General features: G+C 33.6%; 1 protein-coding gene across 7 annotated transcripts in view; it reads right to left on the bottom strand.

Annotated features, from left to right (window-relative positions):
• Positions 1–16321, bottom strand: part of LOC115975986 (kinesin light chain 3) — a 47779-nt gene extending 31458 nt beyond the window's left edge. For 2 of the 7 annotated variants that reach the window (XR_004088228.1, XM_031097046.1), the window contains exons 1-10: positions 15975–16321; positions 14837–14935; positions 14012–14202; positions 13807–13911; positions 13340–13440; positions 12571–12649; positions 9032–9043; positions 8848–8913; positions 6078–6146; positions 5928–5984 (exon numbers count right to left, since the gene is read on the bottom strand). Coding sequence is in view for 6 of the 7 variants with exons in the window: in XM_031097046.1 (XP_030952906.1) it covers positions 5928–5984; positions 6078–6146; positions 8848–8913; positions 9032–9043; positions 12571–12649; positions 13340–13440; positions 13807–13911; positions 14012–14202; positions 14837–14935; positions 15975–16092 (897 nt within the window). In the remaining variant the exon portion in view is untranslated. The remainder of the gene's footprint in view (positions 1–5927; positions 5985–6077; positions 6147–8847; positions 8914–9031; positions 9044–12570; positions 12650–13339; positions 13441–13806; positions 13912–14011; positions 14203–14836; positions 14936–15974) is intronic. The other 5 variants (XM_031097045.1, XM_031097044.1, XM_031097043.1 and 2 more) reach the window with 5 other exon arrangements.
• Positions 16322–16820: the final 499 nt, after the last annotated feature.

The raw sequence follows: 16820 nt of genomic DNA, 5'->3' as shown, positions 1-16820 counted from the left end.
CTTAAACAGAAGATCAAGAATAGAAACTGAACAATGTAGAGAATAATCTAAATGCAAGTGGCACAAACATAAACTAGTTTCAAGCAGGCATCAAAAGAAAAATCACGATTGTTAATACACATGTGAGAGCATAAGGTGCTGCCACATGGCGCATTCTTAGAGAACTTTTTCATTTAGCCTTCCACCTCATCTTCTTCTAATTACTTTTAATGTGTCACTTTTTACCCTTCCACCTAAGCGAAGCTTAAAATGAATGTATCCATTTAACCTTCCACCTAAACAAAAATTTAACAATTTATTTTAATTTTAATAACATTTATGAGAACCACTTAGCATGATATATATATATATATATATATATATCCTTTGTAGAAAAAAATCCCAAAATAATGTGTAAATGCCAAGCCAATTATGTAAATGCTAAGAAAGCAAAACTAATAGCCAATGTGTTAAAGCTAAGAGAGGAAACAAACTAATAGCATTGTGTAAATCCAAGAAAGCAAACTAAGGGCTTTCTCCATTAAATAGGAGTTATAACACAGGTCTATTCCCTATCATAGCAAATATTTTTTATATTTTGGTTTCCTTTGTGTTGAGAAGTTAATCTTCCATAATTTTTCTTACTATACTTTGGCTTCCCTTTCTGAGAGGCGTGTTAAATTCCAAAGTATTTTGTTCCTTTGAAATAGTTTGTGTAGATATATTGTGTCCGTTTGGATACAGCTTATCTAGCTTTTTGTTGAAAACTTTCTGCTGAAAGTGTGCTAAAGTATACTTTTTACCTTGAAAAAATGAGAAAAAGCAGGAAAAAATGACGTTTTAAAAAGTTACATAAAAGCTAAAAGCTAAAACTAATGCCAAACAAACTCAATTATCACCCATCTTTGCTAATATTATTGTTAGAATTATGGTTAAATGATTAAATTCATAATTTCCTAACAACCTAAGTTTTTGGGACAATCAATAATTTAATATAGTATCAAAGTATGAGACCTTGAATTCGATCCCAGTCTCCATTCTACCTCCCATTTCAAATATTAAAATCTCATATATTAGGCCCCACTTATTAAGGGTAAGTTTATGCCCACACATGATGAGAAGAGGTAGAATTATGATTAAATGATTAAATTCACCATTTCCTAACAATTATGGTTAAACAATTAAATATATGCAAAGGGGAGTGGTAGAATTGTTAAATGATTAAATTCACCATTATGGTTAAGTTTTGGGGACAATCGGCAATTAAACAATTGTGCTTTTGAAACAAAAAAGAGAGTAAAAGTATTGAGTTGCTCATCCACAAGATCAACATCATTAGGCTTCAATATGTATTTCATTTAGCACTGAAAACATCATGTGGTAGAAAATATAAAAAATGGTTTACAAGGAAGTGATGGTAGGCCCCAAATTGATTTTTTGAAACAAGAACAAAATCCTAGAATACTTTGAGAAAAGTTTTTTTTTTTTTTTTTTAAAGGGGGACAAAAAACCCAAAACAATTTGAAAATGGAGGCCGCAAAGCTTGCATGCCAAAGGAGACATATCATCAAATACAAGAAAAGATTATCCGTGATATAGAGAGATAGCATTCTCACAAATGATGGGCAACAAATGCTACTAAATCGTTCTCACAAATGTAGTTGTGCATCACATGGGACACATCGGCTACTATTATAGAAAATTTAATTTAACAAAATAGACATTATTAAGTTAGAAGAAAATAAATAATACTCCCTTCATACCAAATTGTTTGTCCTCTATTCCAAATTGGAATGTTCCAAAATGTAGTCCTCTTTGAAAAGTCAATATATTCAGCATTGATACATTTCCTAGCTTACCCTTTATTTTATCCAAAAAGTCAATATATTGACTAGAGTTTAAATTAAGGAAAACTTGGACCTTTTTATTTGAAAGATAACGCATGAAATGATGTACTCTTAAAAAGTTAGATTTTTTTTTTTGTAGGTAAAAAAATAAAAAGTAAAAAAGGTTAAATTTTAAACATATGACCAGCAATATGAACGGAGGGAGTGGTAAATAAGAATCTGTTTTCATATCAGAAAGAGCCAGAAGGGAATCCTCATGCATACAGTATGCATCCAAAAGGTTAACCTAAGAAGTTCAATCTAAAATCTAATAGACCAATAAATTCTATGAAAAAAGAAATAACAATAACACCAAAGGCAAGCACCATTCATATAAAAGATTTCAAAAATAAAGATTTAAGCTCAATTATAAACACTGATAAATTACTATTTTTTCCCAAAAACTTAAACTATTAGGAAATTATGAATTTAATAATCTAGCCCAGTGTTGGTAAAAGCATTAAGCACACTTAAGCGTGCAAGCCTCTTGGAGCCTAGGTGCAAAGCACAAGGGTGCAACTGATTGAAGTAAAGCACAAATTTTTCAAATTTATTATATAATAATTTCCAATAAAAAGGTAAATAGAATATAATAAAAAAAAAGTTAATAAAGTCAAAATAGTGATGTATTTTGCTAATTAGATAAAAATAGATTGTACAATTTGTAAGTTCAAATTTTATATACATTATTTCAATTTCTTAAAAATTTTATATAGTAAAACTAAAAACAATTATTAAATTTAATGGACAACAATTTGATAATAATCTACTCATAGAAAGTTTAAATAAAAAAATTTGTATAATTCTCTTGTACTTTATAGAAATACATAACCAAAATAGCTACAATCAAAAGAAGTATATGGTTCAATGAAAATAAATCCAAAAGGCAAAGATCGAAAACCATAAGAATAGTAAATTATCCTTGTTCATGCATTGTAAACAAAAAATTGTTTGAGTGATACAACATCTTAAGAACAATGTTTGTTTATTAAATCAATGTCCATGTCATTTCCTTTAAGATCAAAGAGTTAATTTAATCATTTATATTTTTTTAGCAAAAAAGAAAAAAAGCACTTAAGCATGCTTTTTGCATCTTCAAAAAGCACCAGAAAAGTGTGCCTAAGGCGTGCTTCATTAAATGAGCTTTGCTTCAACCAAGCAAAGCACTGAGACCTTGGGGTTTCAAGCTTTGGAGCTTTAAGTGCGCTTTTAACAACACTAATCTAACCATTATTCTAACACTCTTAAATAAGTGGGACCCAACAAGTGGGATTTTAAGTTTTTTAAATGATAAGTAGAGTGGAGACAAGATTCGAACTAGGACCACCTACTCTAATACTGTGTTGTCTATGGGAAAGTGTATAGGGTTTTTATGGGATGGACACCAAAGTTTGGAAAATATGACGGGTGTGGTCACTGGAAATGGGTAACACAAAATTGGTAGTGGCAGACCACCAATGGCAACAACAGAGAGATAAAATAAGGCTCTAAAGTCATAATAAATTACCACTTGTCCCAAAAGTACAAGATGTTAGGTAATGGCGAATTTAATCCTTTAACCACTATTCTAACCGAAATTATCCTCAATGAGGTCATCAACAGCTAGAATTTTCCCAAGGCAGCTGTTTTAAAAAAAAGTCAACACTTGTGAGGACACTATGTAAACTGTCAAGTACTCTTCCAAGGGAACTACGCACAACCAGACCCTCTCAATGCCTCATAAAAAGAACAGATACCAATTTTCCCACTGACATTCAGCTTCCAAAACATTTTTTTCATTCTATTCACCCAATAGAAAATTAGAATACAAGAGATCACAAAAAGAGTAAACAGATTAAAATTCCCATCCTAGAAACCATGAAAAGATCCGAAATTTCAAACGCCATTTCCTCATCATCCTGAGCACTCCTTAAAGGATAAACAAAAACATCTTTATCCTCAACTACCAAGCAAAAAACAAAATCAGGGAAAAGCTCATTTAAGACTTCCACATGAAGCATCATGCAAAAAATGTACACCCCTACTAGTCCAACAACATACTTAACAAAACCAGAAAACCTCTCCCAACCAACCCTAATGCATTCCAAATGGCTACACACTGAAGCATGCCCCATATAATCTGCTGGAAACTCCAAATTTTTTTATTTATTATTATCAATAAGTTACACACTCACCCAATAAGTCTTGAACCCATGACCTCACCCTCCATCCCATTATCATAGGTAACTTCAAATTTTACTAGGATTATGACTTTAAAACTAGAAACTATAAAAAAAAATTAAGCTAATTAATTATTTTTTTGTTTATAGAAAGTGACTAGCAAAATTAAGTTCAAGGCGACACAAAGCAGGCACTAAGGTAACCTATCCCATCTCAAAGTAAATTAACATTTAACCCGCAAGCCTCTATTGCTGTTAATGTCCAGAAAATCAAGACCATGGCTCAGATATATTTGGGAGCACTAAAATAAAATAAAACCAGCAGCATACAAGTTAAATTAAAATTAAAAACAAGACTGAATCATAAATAACTTAGATTAGCCTACAGAGGATCCCAACTAGACTGGGGCCCATGCATCTAAATGAGCACCCGGCTTTCCTTTGAAAACCATGAGTCCCTCAAACAGGTTTCAATGTCCATCTGCTCCAAGCCTCACCATTCTTCATAGCTATTACCTGCCACCATAAATTTGTATCCTCTGTCCCAAAGCACCATAACTATTTCTCCAATAAAACTTTATCGAAGGTTCCTATCTTCCTTACACCCAATCCTACATTAGCAATAGGAGAGCATACTGTATCTTACCCAACCAAATGGTATTTGAACTCAACTCCTGAATAATCCCACATCCTCACCCCTATTGATCTTAATTGATGTTGATTGATGCAATTAGCAAGATTTATTGCTATTTAATTTTACTTCCATATGTGAAGTAATCTCATTCTTAATTTATTTTCTTTCCATGTTTCATGCACTTTGGAAACCTATTTAAAAGGCCCAAAGTTTTTACTTTTTACTATTGAAAACAACTTATGATGAATTAATAAAACTTTGGTTTGAAATCCCAAGCAACCTTAGGTGGTGAAGCCCAAGGTTTGTTATGTATTTCCTTTGCTTTTTTCATACTCTTGCAAACTTTGTGCTGCATCAACTTTCAACATAATTTATCCTCTCCATTCCTTCCGACCTGGTACAATACAAGAAATCCATAAAAGGAGGCTAGGGACACCAATTCCCAGTCCTGTACGGCTCTAACCAAACTGATATCCCAATGAGTATACCATTCGTGTTGCATGAGATCTGCCACTAAAGCCTCCTTATTTCTCACCATATAGTACAACTCCAAAAAATTCTCCTTGATTATTTGATCTCCATAATCATAAATCATGCCAAAACTTGACACGAGTACCCACACCCAGTTCAAAAACTAGTGGGACTGAGAATAATTTCCTCACTCTCTACTTGTACATTTCCATAAATATCACCATTTGGACCATTGACAATATTCTACTCACCACACACTACCATACTTCTTATCCACCATCCTTCTCCAGAAAACCTCTCTCTATAGCATATCTCTATAGTCATTTCCCCAATGGAGCTTGATTAAACAAGATCAAATAATACCCAAGCCACTGCATTAAATTGGTTCACTGATTTTGTTTCATTGAACTAGATGAAATTTAAACTCATCATCTTACCTCTCCATAATTTTTCACATTGCAACTTCTCGATCTGGCAAGCTACACTCACTAGAATATAGAATAAAAAAAAGAAATAGGAAGGTTGATTAGATTAAGTGTTTTTTATTAAAGTAATTCTACCTCACTTGGATAAATATAACTGTCTTCCAACCTGCCAGATGTCTCTCCACTTTCTCCAAAATGGTGTTCTAGATCGCTTTCACCTTAAAAGTCGAGCACAAACAAAGACCCAAATATTCACAAATTTCATTTTACTACACATTCTAGCATAGGGTCAGTATAATGTCTGGAGAATATCATCTAGATGACACCTTTCGGTCGATCCAAAACTAATGAGAATGAAGGTGCGAGGAACAACCTTAGCAAGATATCGTAATCTCTTGATACAAACAGAAGATTCCCCTTGGCCACCTTCCTACATGATCAAACAAAACTTCACAGTAAGAAGGAGGGCCAAAACAGAAAAATGGCCACAGTTACTACTACTTTCAAGTAAATAATGATGTACCTCTAGTATCCTAATGGAATCCTGAATTAGAGCCTCAGAATCCTTCTCCTTTCCTTGCAGATATAGCACCTGTACATTAAGATATACACATTAATGAGAGAAATAAATAACAAATAAGAATATACAAGAAACTGCATCACAAGTGAAACATTCATGTGACCTATGTCGTGTAGGACACTTTCCCCCCAAACAAAAATAGTATGTCAACCTAATATACATTCTAACACTTGCTTGGGCATTGTCCAAACCATATTTACTTAGGAGATGTGAAATGATATGGCAGATTGATCCCTTTTGTAAAAAGAGCCTTATTTTGATCTGAATTTATATCTTGCATTTACACTGTTTAATAACTCCGCCTGTGTTTGTGCATAGTGCCATATATATATTCAGTTCACTGTCAGACCCAAGCCTGAGTAAATGATGGAAATCAAGATCAAATAATTGAGAACTGAAATAGAATTGCATTAGAATGAAGAATCAAAGCAGGAATTACAGAGAAAACTGGAGAAACAGGGTTTCTGTCCAGATCTGAAACTAAGATAAATTCATTAAAAAACTGATTCTTCTCTTACCTAACAAGCCTCTTTATAATTAGGGGTGGCAAAATTGGACATAACCCACGAACCCGACACGACACGACACGAAATTAGCAGGTAATGGGTTGAGACTTATTGGGTTCGTGTCATATTCGGGTCGACAAGACTAACCCTTTTAATAAACGGGTTAAGTTAGTGTTCAATCTATAGACCCGTTTGATCCGTTTAATTAAATGACATTTTACTAGGTATATAAACTTATTAGTTGTTGTGGTTTACTTTCTTTGACATATTGTGATTGATTATTTGTAATATTGAGATATGCTTTAGTTTTTAATGATTATTTGTGATGTAATTACTCATTAGTTCTTAATTTTAAATTTTTAAAAAAAATTATTTGTTTGTTTTTTCATAAATATTTTTTTTCATTTTGATAAATCTAATAAACTAGTCGACACGACTAAACTATTTAATAAATGGGTCGTGTTAGGGTTGAGGAATCTTGACCCATTTAATAAACATGTTGGGTTAGTATTGACCCATATAATCAGATACTCTTGAGTTGACACGACACAAACCTGATACGCAAACAGAAATTGCCACCCCTATTTATAATCCTTAACTACTAGGAAATAAACTAGCTAATAGCTACAGCTAGGCTGGCTGTCAACACCATAAGTCAAAACTGAAATTAAAGAGAACAGATGGCAGATCCGAGAAGTCAAAATAAGTGGATGACTGCCAGCACTAAGAGGTCAGAAAGGGTGACTAGCTGTTTTCACTTTAGAGTAGAGGGGTGGCTGGTTGTCAGTTAATAATACATATTCACTATTAAATATAACTAGAACTAACAAAGCAAGTCCAAAAACATAGTGATTTGCAGGAGGCTCAAAGAGAAGGTCAATTTAATTTAGTTTATTTTATTTGAATAGAATAAGGCAATTACATTACATGGCTATTTAAGAAATAAAATAAATAAATAAAACAGATTAGGGCCTCGCATCATCTCTTCATGGCCAATTTCCTATCAAAATCAGACAAAACAAGCTCCTCAGAACGTACAAATCCAGCCACTCCACTGTAGCATAGCCATCTCTCACTACCCTTGTTCATGTTCCACCTTACCGTATGCTTTGATATCATTTTCGGAGGGAAAATTTATCTGTCCAAGCTTCCACTGTTCCATTTTCTTTCCCATGTGCATTTGGTGGTTCTTCATCTCTGCATACCAAGGCTTGGTCATCCTCAGAATTTTTTTATTGCTACTTCCACAATTTGGTCTCTGTTTGCTCTTGGTATATGTCAATGCCTCCTCAGGTCCAGATTCTGTACCCAGGTCATTGCCATAACAAAGGGCTAAAGTTTGAGCATCCATACTAGGACCTTTTACCATCTTATCGTTTGCTCTTTTCAGCTGTTGTGGCTCAGATTAAAATGCCTGCATGGATAAGGGGATAACTCCACTTTTGTTAAATGACTTCTTCAATGGGAAACGGTATTAGGTAGTGGAGTGTTGATTGTGAAAGCTGATTTCTCTTTGGTTTAAGATCCACAAAGAAAAGGTGGGGTCCGATTTTGCACGGAATCTTTGTTGGTTTGAGATCCACAATTCAAGATAAATTTATTCATTTACCTGTTATAGTGGCATCTTTATTCACCGCAAGAGGAAACAAATAAGGGCAGATATCTTTGAGTGTCACATCTCTACACAATACATCGTGCCAAAAATCAAACTCCAATGCAACTCTCATCCCCAACAAATTATCTAATATACTTTGAGAACATCTCTTAAAAATATATTCTTCAATTTGTTTTCTTGATGTTTTATAGATGCTAAGATTTCACTGTTTTGTTTTTTGTAATATTGGGTTTACACCTATAGACACCCCATTTATAAGGGTGCTACACGCTCTTTTTTGTCATTAATGAAAGTGCGCATCACTTACACTTGATGAGGAACAGAATGACAATAAAATCAAAATCTATCAACTTGGATCCCTCTCTTGGAGCAGAGAACATCAGAGTAACACAAATGAACATACCTCAAGAAAAGAATATTAAATGCACAGTTTATGAGGAAAAGAATAACAATAAAATTATTTATTTCAGCTTGGATCCCACTCCTGAAGCAGAGAACACCAGAGCAGCACAAGAATTTCTCTTTCCAGAAAAAAGCATAGAACAAGAATGCAACACAAACAATAGTATAACACATGGCTTTAAAAAATTACCATTCCAAGATGATACATAGTATCAGAATAGTCTGTATGGCCATATCCCAGAACACGCCCCTCAATCTGAAAGATTACAAGGTTGGAGTGCATGACAATTTGATATTGAGAATATAACACAAGAACTACATGAATGGGTAAAACCGAAAAGGAACATGTTGCAAAGCATATTTCTGGTTCATACCTTTAGAGCACGCTGTCAAGAGAACCATCAGACAACCAAGAGAGAAACAGCAGCACAAGTTGTCAGTAAAAATAATACTAAATTATCTGTCAAAATATAGAGAATAAATAAATATATATACACACACATGGTTCAGAAATTATGTGGGTTGCATGTCAGAAACTTGTGCATGAAAAAAACAAGTATCCCATAAATGTGCATTTACAGATCACAAAATTATTAAATCAGTTCAGTCAACTTTGTTAATGAACAAAAAATCAATGCCCAAAATGAATTAATTCAATGTGAATCCCCCAAAATATCTGAGCCAGTGATGATATGAGATAAAAGTCTGGAAGACACCAAAGACGTAAAATTTTGTATTCATAATCAACAGCTTGAGATTATAAAGCAACCAATGTTGACAGGTAAGAAAGCCACTAAAGATGAACAAATACTTAAAGGCAGGAATCCCAAAAAACAAAAAGTAAAAAAATAGATACTGTGATACTCATTTAATACATCTCAAATTTAGAAGGTCCAGTAATTCAAAACACCTGAGACTCCTGATTTAATTTTTCTATCTTGCAATTAAAACTGAATCAAGAACCTGTATACCTTTAATAGAGGAATTTTCTTATTTTGAGATGATATTCTCTAAAACCATTGTCAGCCTATTTGCTAGAACATAGGTAATGATCTTATAGACCTCGTCAATAAGGCTAATAGGTTGAAAATCTTATACCTCCACAGGACTAGATTTTGTGGGAATAAGAACAATGAATAAAGCATTAACGCTGCTTTAAACATAAAGAGCTCATGGAATTCATGAAAGATTCATGATATCATCCTTGACTACATCCTAGCAAGTTTGAAAGAATGCAGAGGTATATCCATTTGGACCAGGCACTTTTAACTCCACCCAAACTACCTCAACAATCACTTTCCTCAAAAGCTCTTTCTAACTATTTTGCCAAGAAATCATGCGATGTGATTCTCTGTTAACTAACCAGGCCTTCACCTATAAGCATCATCAGCAGTCCACTGAGGTAGTTGGCATTGCCATGATGATGTAATGCATCACATTAACATTGCCAACCATACAGAAGTCTTGAAAGGTTACCATTCGTTTGGCTTAAGATGTATTTTAATATTCTAGTACTTCAAAATGTTCTATATGCCAAGCACTTTCTAGTCTTCTTTTACCCACTAAACTCAATTAAGTAAGGTCAGCTATATGGTCCTTTTATGAAGCTTGTCCCTATCAAGAGAAATGTCCTAGGATCCATGTTTATAAGATGTGAAAAATGTTTTAAGTTGGCAATCATTATCAACCCACCATAACCTCTCTCTTTATCTGGGCTTGGGATAAGATATTACAAAATAAATGATGCTACTCTATAACATAACATAGGTAGCAATTTGCTACAGTGATTAAGACTTCTAGCTTCTGGGTGAAGTTTACCTTCCAAGACTAAAGTGTAAGATTTTCACCTTTTATGCACTACACTAAGATCAATGAGCACAGAAGAAGAAGGTCACGTATAGCAAAGCACTACACTAAGGTCAATGAGCACTATAGATAGTTAGGTGCCATGAATTCCTCTGGTTTTCACAATTAAGGATGTCTACGGGCATATTTTGTGTCCATGTATCTTGTGTGCATCCCATTACCTTCTTCTTGTATTTGTCATAAAAATTATCATGACTATGACCAGAAAAATTTATTTAACATATCAGAGCAGCTGGAAAAAAGTTAAAATAAGATGGAATAAGATAAGGCATAACATAAAACAGAAAATGAAATAGTAATTTAAAACCATTGATAACATGGGGGAGGGTTGCCGTGTTAGTGTTTGGCATGATCCATGGAGTGGGCCTATTCCTTTGAAGGAACTCTTTCCTGCTATGTTTGCTTGCTCTTGTCTAAAGAAGCATGGGTCTCTGACTTGGTAGTATCTACTTCAGAAGGAGATTCAGAAGGAGGTAGTAGGAGCTGGAATTTACTTTTCTGTCATGATCCTCAAGATTGGGAGGCAAACACTATTTATTCCTTTTTTGAGCTTATTTATTCCTCTATACCAAGGGGTGAAGAGGATGATCACCTAGTCTGAAGACTGACCACATCTGGAGTATTTGATGTGCGCTTTTTTTATAAGCTATTATCTGGTCCTAACACTGATGAATTTCCTTGGGAGTGCATTTGGTGTGCAAAGGTGCCTAAACGGGTGTCTTTCTTCTTATGGACAACAGCTAATGATAGGATACTCACTATTGATAATCTTGTTAAGAGATGGCAGTCTTTGGTTAATAGGTGTTGTTTATGCTGCTACAATGGGGAATCAATGGATCACCTTCTTCTTCATTGTAAGTTTTCTCACACCTTACAGTGTGAAGCTTTTGCAATGTTTGCGATCCAGTGGGTAATTCCGAGGTTAGTCAACTCTTTTTCTTTATCTAGAGAAACTGGTTTGGAAAGCATCTTTCAACTATTTGGAATATAGTCCTAGCATGTTTAATGTGGTTAGTTTGGCAGGAACGCAATACCCGCATTTTCGAAGACAAGGAGAGAACATTAGATTATCTAAAATCTCTCCTCTTTGGTACTCTATGTCATTGGGCTTGTATTTGGGGGTGTGCAAATTGTACTTCTTTATCTAAATTCTTAGTCTCCATTTCCTTTAGTTCTTGATTATATTGTTTTTGTTTCTTGTTCAAAGTGTTCACCATCATGAACATGATTTTCAATTTTTTTCAATAAAAGTCTTATTACCTATGAAAATATATACATATATATATATATATATATATATATATTTAAACCAAACAAACTCTCTACAACACAACTTGCCAAATACCACAGCTCTAATCATCAACCCAAAAAAAGTGAACCATATTAGAGTATTCACATCAGCTCATGCAAAAATTCATGTATATTTTAGCATAAGATCTTACTTTTTCTATTTTACATACTCACTTTTCAAAACACCCCACATTTAGATTATTTATTTTACACTATATTTTATTAAAATATCAATTTTTCTTGATTTTTTAATTGTTTCTCTTTCTTCATACACAACAACCACCATCCAGTCTTCCTTCATCCTCGAGATGCATAAAGAAAAAATAAATAACTAAATGAAAAATAAATAATGCCAATATGAATTTACACGGTTACTATAACAACCATGTATTTTTACTCAACTCTGCATGGCCTGATATAGGTGAATTTTGAATTTGGTTGGCTAAAATGCGGTCCTTTTTATATTATACAAGCACTGATGCAAATGCTGTTAAGGGATTCTTGCCTCATTCCACATCAATGAAGACATTTATGAGGTCTGAAAACCAACTCCAAATATGCATCCATTGCATATAAATATGAAGGAATCCAATTATCCAACACATATATTTACTGATACATTCAGAAATATGAGACAGCTCAGCACTTGGAATTATGACTTCTTAGTTGATGCACTGATTACTAAACAAAAAATAAAAATAAAAATAAATTAATAAACTCAAGATGTAATAGAGATCAAACATAATTATTTCATTACCTCATAGCAGACACGAGCTTCTTCCAACTTTCGCTGCACAAGATATAACTGCCCAAGGTTGTGAAGAGCAGCTCCCACCCTGTATTGACAACAGGTTACAGTGCTCAGATTAGCATTGGTGATGCAACATATTGAAGAAGGCAATTGCTCAATTATCTAGCCTATCGGAACTAATGCTTCTGATTGGAGCGAACAAATCATCAAACTAAATTCTTGAGCATTGAAGCAATGTAGATGGAAAGAATTCACAACTAGCGCTCCATTTGTTTCAGCTAAACACATTTTCTGGAAAATAATTCATTTCCTGAAAAACAATTTCTATATTTGGTTGCAACCCAAAAAATGAGCTGGTAAACATTTTCTATTGTTTAGTTCACACAGAAAATCATTAACAAATCTTGTAATTCTAAATAGTTATATAAATCAAAACTTTCATTCGTTACATGAAAATTTTTAGTTTGAGAGTATTTTGGTTTTGCATTCTTGTAGCTTCTATTTATGGCTAGACAACGTTTTGCTTTAAAAAATTTGTAATAAAATTAAAGAAAGCAAAGTAATAAAAACGGCATTGCCTTAGAGTTATGGCACTCAAAGTTCAATTTAACAATCAGCAAATTATAAGTCAAGTGATTTCTCTGTCAAGTGAATTCTCTATAGAGAAAGGATTCACTAACTACCAAACCAAGCTAGTCTACATCTTTTTCCTCCATATGTATTCCCGGTACATCATTTTTCTTTAATAAGTAATAATCACGAACATATGCTATACCGTATATCCTCAGGACCAAATGATTCCTCCAGTATGTTTGTGGCCTCCAAAAACAATGGTTCTGCTTTATGAAATGCCTTCGTAACTCTATACAGCTCCGCCTGAAACAAGAACAGTAAGGAACTGTGACTTTTTGTCAAATAAGAGCCCCGAATATAAAGTAGATAGACACATTTTTTTCATAAATAATAATTAATAAAATATATTTGTTGTCTTAATACTTATTTGACTGAAGAAAATTCCCAGCATTAATTTATTCAAGATAGTTCTAACAATTGACAATAGTGTTCTATCAAATGGAGGTGGAAGTATTCTCATATAATCCAGTTTACATATAGATCACCATTCACCAGTTTGAACCCTTCAAAGCAAGATAGTGTAGACAAAAGGATTTAGAGAAGTTTAACCATGTCAATAACCAAGGAAACACAACTAGATTATCTGAAGTATCTCAATAGTGAACCCACCAGATTGTTGCATGCAGATGCAACATGTGGATCCCTCTCGCCAAAACCTTCTCTTGCTTCTTGTATCGCAGAAAGGAATAACTTTTCAGCCTCCTCAATTTTTCCCTAACAGAAAACAAAAGGTATGAGATAGTTCAAGAAAACCACGTAGAACAGCAAACAAAGTAATGAAAATAACAAAGTCATGTATGCTAGAAATGCTTGCCTGCAAGAAGAAATCCCTCCCATTATCCGTAAAAATTCTCCATTTAGATGTATGTATGTTTGATATGATAGAGCCATCCTCAACCTTGCGTAATCCAATTATGCCATCCCCTTCAGCGCTACTTTCAAAACTTGATTCAGTTGAGATATCTTTTGCGAAGACAGGATTAGCATTTATCCCAAGAATTATTGCTGCAAGTCAAAAAAACATAACATCAGCATTTTTTCCAATAGTCAATTGAATTAGCAAGCAGTTTTTGTTAGTGCAAAACCCAAATGAAACTGGAACACTCCAACATCAGAGGATGCCAGCCCCATGTGAAAACACGTGAATCAGCTTCTTCTTCTTTTTTACAAGTAATTATATTAAATCAATAAACAATGATATAAAGAGTGATTTTATCCAAGTTGAGGGAACGAAAAAAAAAAGCTATAGGAAAACCAAAAATCATATTAGTAGAAGAAATAAAAAATGACATGTCATTTAAGGGAGTAAAAAAAATATGACTTTAAATAGAGTAGAATGGAGACAAGGAATACATATGGCTGACCCTAACTAATTTGATGAGGATTCATAGCTGACCCCAAAATTTTGGGACTAAGGCTTTGTTGTTGTTGTTGTTTTAAACAATGATATAAAGGAAAACAAAATGGGGTATACTGGCTATATATCCGAGATCAGCTTCTTGACTGTGATTGTATTCTTTAGGAAGGGATAGATTCACATCTTTAATATGTGATCTTCCCTTCATATCTAATAAAATTATATACTTGTCAAAGAAAAAATGATCTAACAACTATCTGACGCTATGAGAAAGAAGTATACCAGAATTCCCACATATAACAATCCATAGATGATGGTTCATCTGGTTCGTACTCCAAGTATAGTCTCCGGAACCAAATTTATAAGAAAATTTCATTTTTCCTGCAGCAATAAGGGATGATGAGAAAAGCACAACTACATCTAAATATCTGATTTCTGACTTCAGAACAGAGAAGCATCACTTAGATAATAAATCTAATTAATCAATTAGTGACCGAAATTTCATGAGACCAATACATTAATGACTAGGAATGAAGAGCACTAATGTCACTTACAGGGTAAAAGGAACACAGTTAATAACAACAGACATTTTTCTTTGTTTGTTTGTGTACTGTTTATGTATGTATGTATGAACCATAATAACCAAAAATACTGGACCACTAAAACAGTCATTGACATGCACAACATGTACGCGGTGGATTCAAACCTTGGTTCTCCTCATAACTAAGATCAAGAAATGCCACTAAGTTACAAGACTCTTAGCTTCTTCCTCTTCTTCTTTTCAATAATTCAATTGTTGGGGGAGGGGGATTTGAACTCTAGACGATTCCATTGGAAAGACCATTTTGTGTCAGCTGAGCTACAAGTCTCTTAACCAAATGTTATTAGAAGCCTTTGAATATGGATGCATTAGTCACTAGAGCAAGGACTTCTAGGGAGTATATATACATATATCATTTGCATCAAAAGAGTGAACGCAGATTGCAAAGTAGAAGCCCACTTCACTTCACACATGACATGACATGACATCTAGTACCAAATTTGACATACTATGAAATAATCAACAGCATGATCAGAATAAGTTTTGAGAACCTTATATTTAAAATTGGCAATAGTAAGCTTGGTACTGCTCCATATAACATGGTCTAATTGATTTTTTTTTTTTTTTTTTTTTTTTTTTTTTTTTTGCTGCATAAAAAAGGGCCTTCCGGTATGAACCTGTCGACCTCACACCACATGACAGGCAATGAGTAATAGCATGTGTACAACGTGCTCTTACTTGAATTGAGTAAAAAAGAAGGCATGATTATTTTCCCAATTGGCTTTCATATACATAATAAAACTAAACATTTCCGAACGAGTAATGAAAGGAAATGTAAGATATAGGGTTTGGAAAAGAAGAGATAAATGTAATGCTTACTGGAGAGTGAAGGAATGGGGAAGACATTGCGGGTTGGAGTTGAAGACATTGCGGTTGGAGAAGTACTGAATCGGATTCTTCTAACCAAATTAGCCGCGGCTTGTCGCAGAAACATCATCTCTATCTATCACCTTTGATTTTAGTGTGAGTGAGAGAAGGAGATAATTTGATGAAAGAGGCGTGGGGTTTTTAGTTTTACGAGTGGGTTTGTTCTTTGTTTTTTTAAACCCTCTAATTTTTTTTTTTAAATAAGTTAAACCCTCTAAAAAGTTAACAGTCTAGAAATAATTGAGGGGTTTCATTTGTTAACAAAAGGGGCCGGACTTCCGGATCCTATTACTGGTCCGATCCGTTCTGGACCGGACCTGCAACTGCAACCAAATCTTTCTACCTTCTACTCTTTGACTATATCATATATATATATATATATATATATCATATCATCATATTATATTATATTATACCTAAGGGCACTCGTTAAATAATCCATTTTAGGAAAATTTTGACATCACTTTTATGAGAAATGAAAAAAACTGTCAAAACATTATTTTTTTTTTTTTCCCATAAAAACTTTCTTTAACTGGATTCTTAACCAGTGTCCTAAGGACACTCGTTAGCATTTCCCTATTATATACATATATATAGGGTCATGCTAACGAGTGCCCTAAGGGCACTAGTTAAGAATCCATTTTAGGAAAGTTTTGACATCACTTTTATGGAAAATGAAAAAAACTATTAAAACATTAATTGTTTTTTTTTTCCCATAAAAATTTTCTTTAACTGGATTCTTAACCAGTGCCTTAAAGGCACTCATTAGCATTTCTCATATATATATATATATATATA

This window comes from Quercus lobata, chromosome 2, assembly GCF_001633185.2.
Source record: "Quercus lobata isolate SW786 chromosome 2, ValleyOak3.0 Primary Assembly, whole genome shotgun sequence".
In the NCBI taxonomy this organism is placed as follows: Eukaryota; Viridiplantae; Streptophyta; class Magnoliopsida; order Fagales; family Fagaceae; genus Quercus; species Quercus lobata.
This window is presented reverse-complemented; position numbering and strand designations above follow the sequence as displayed.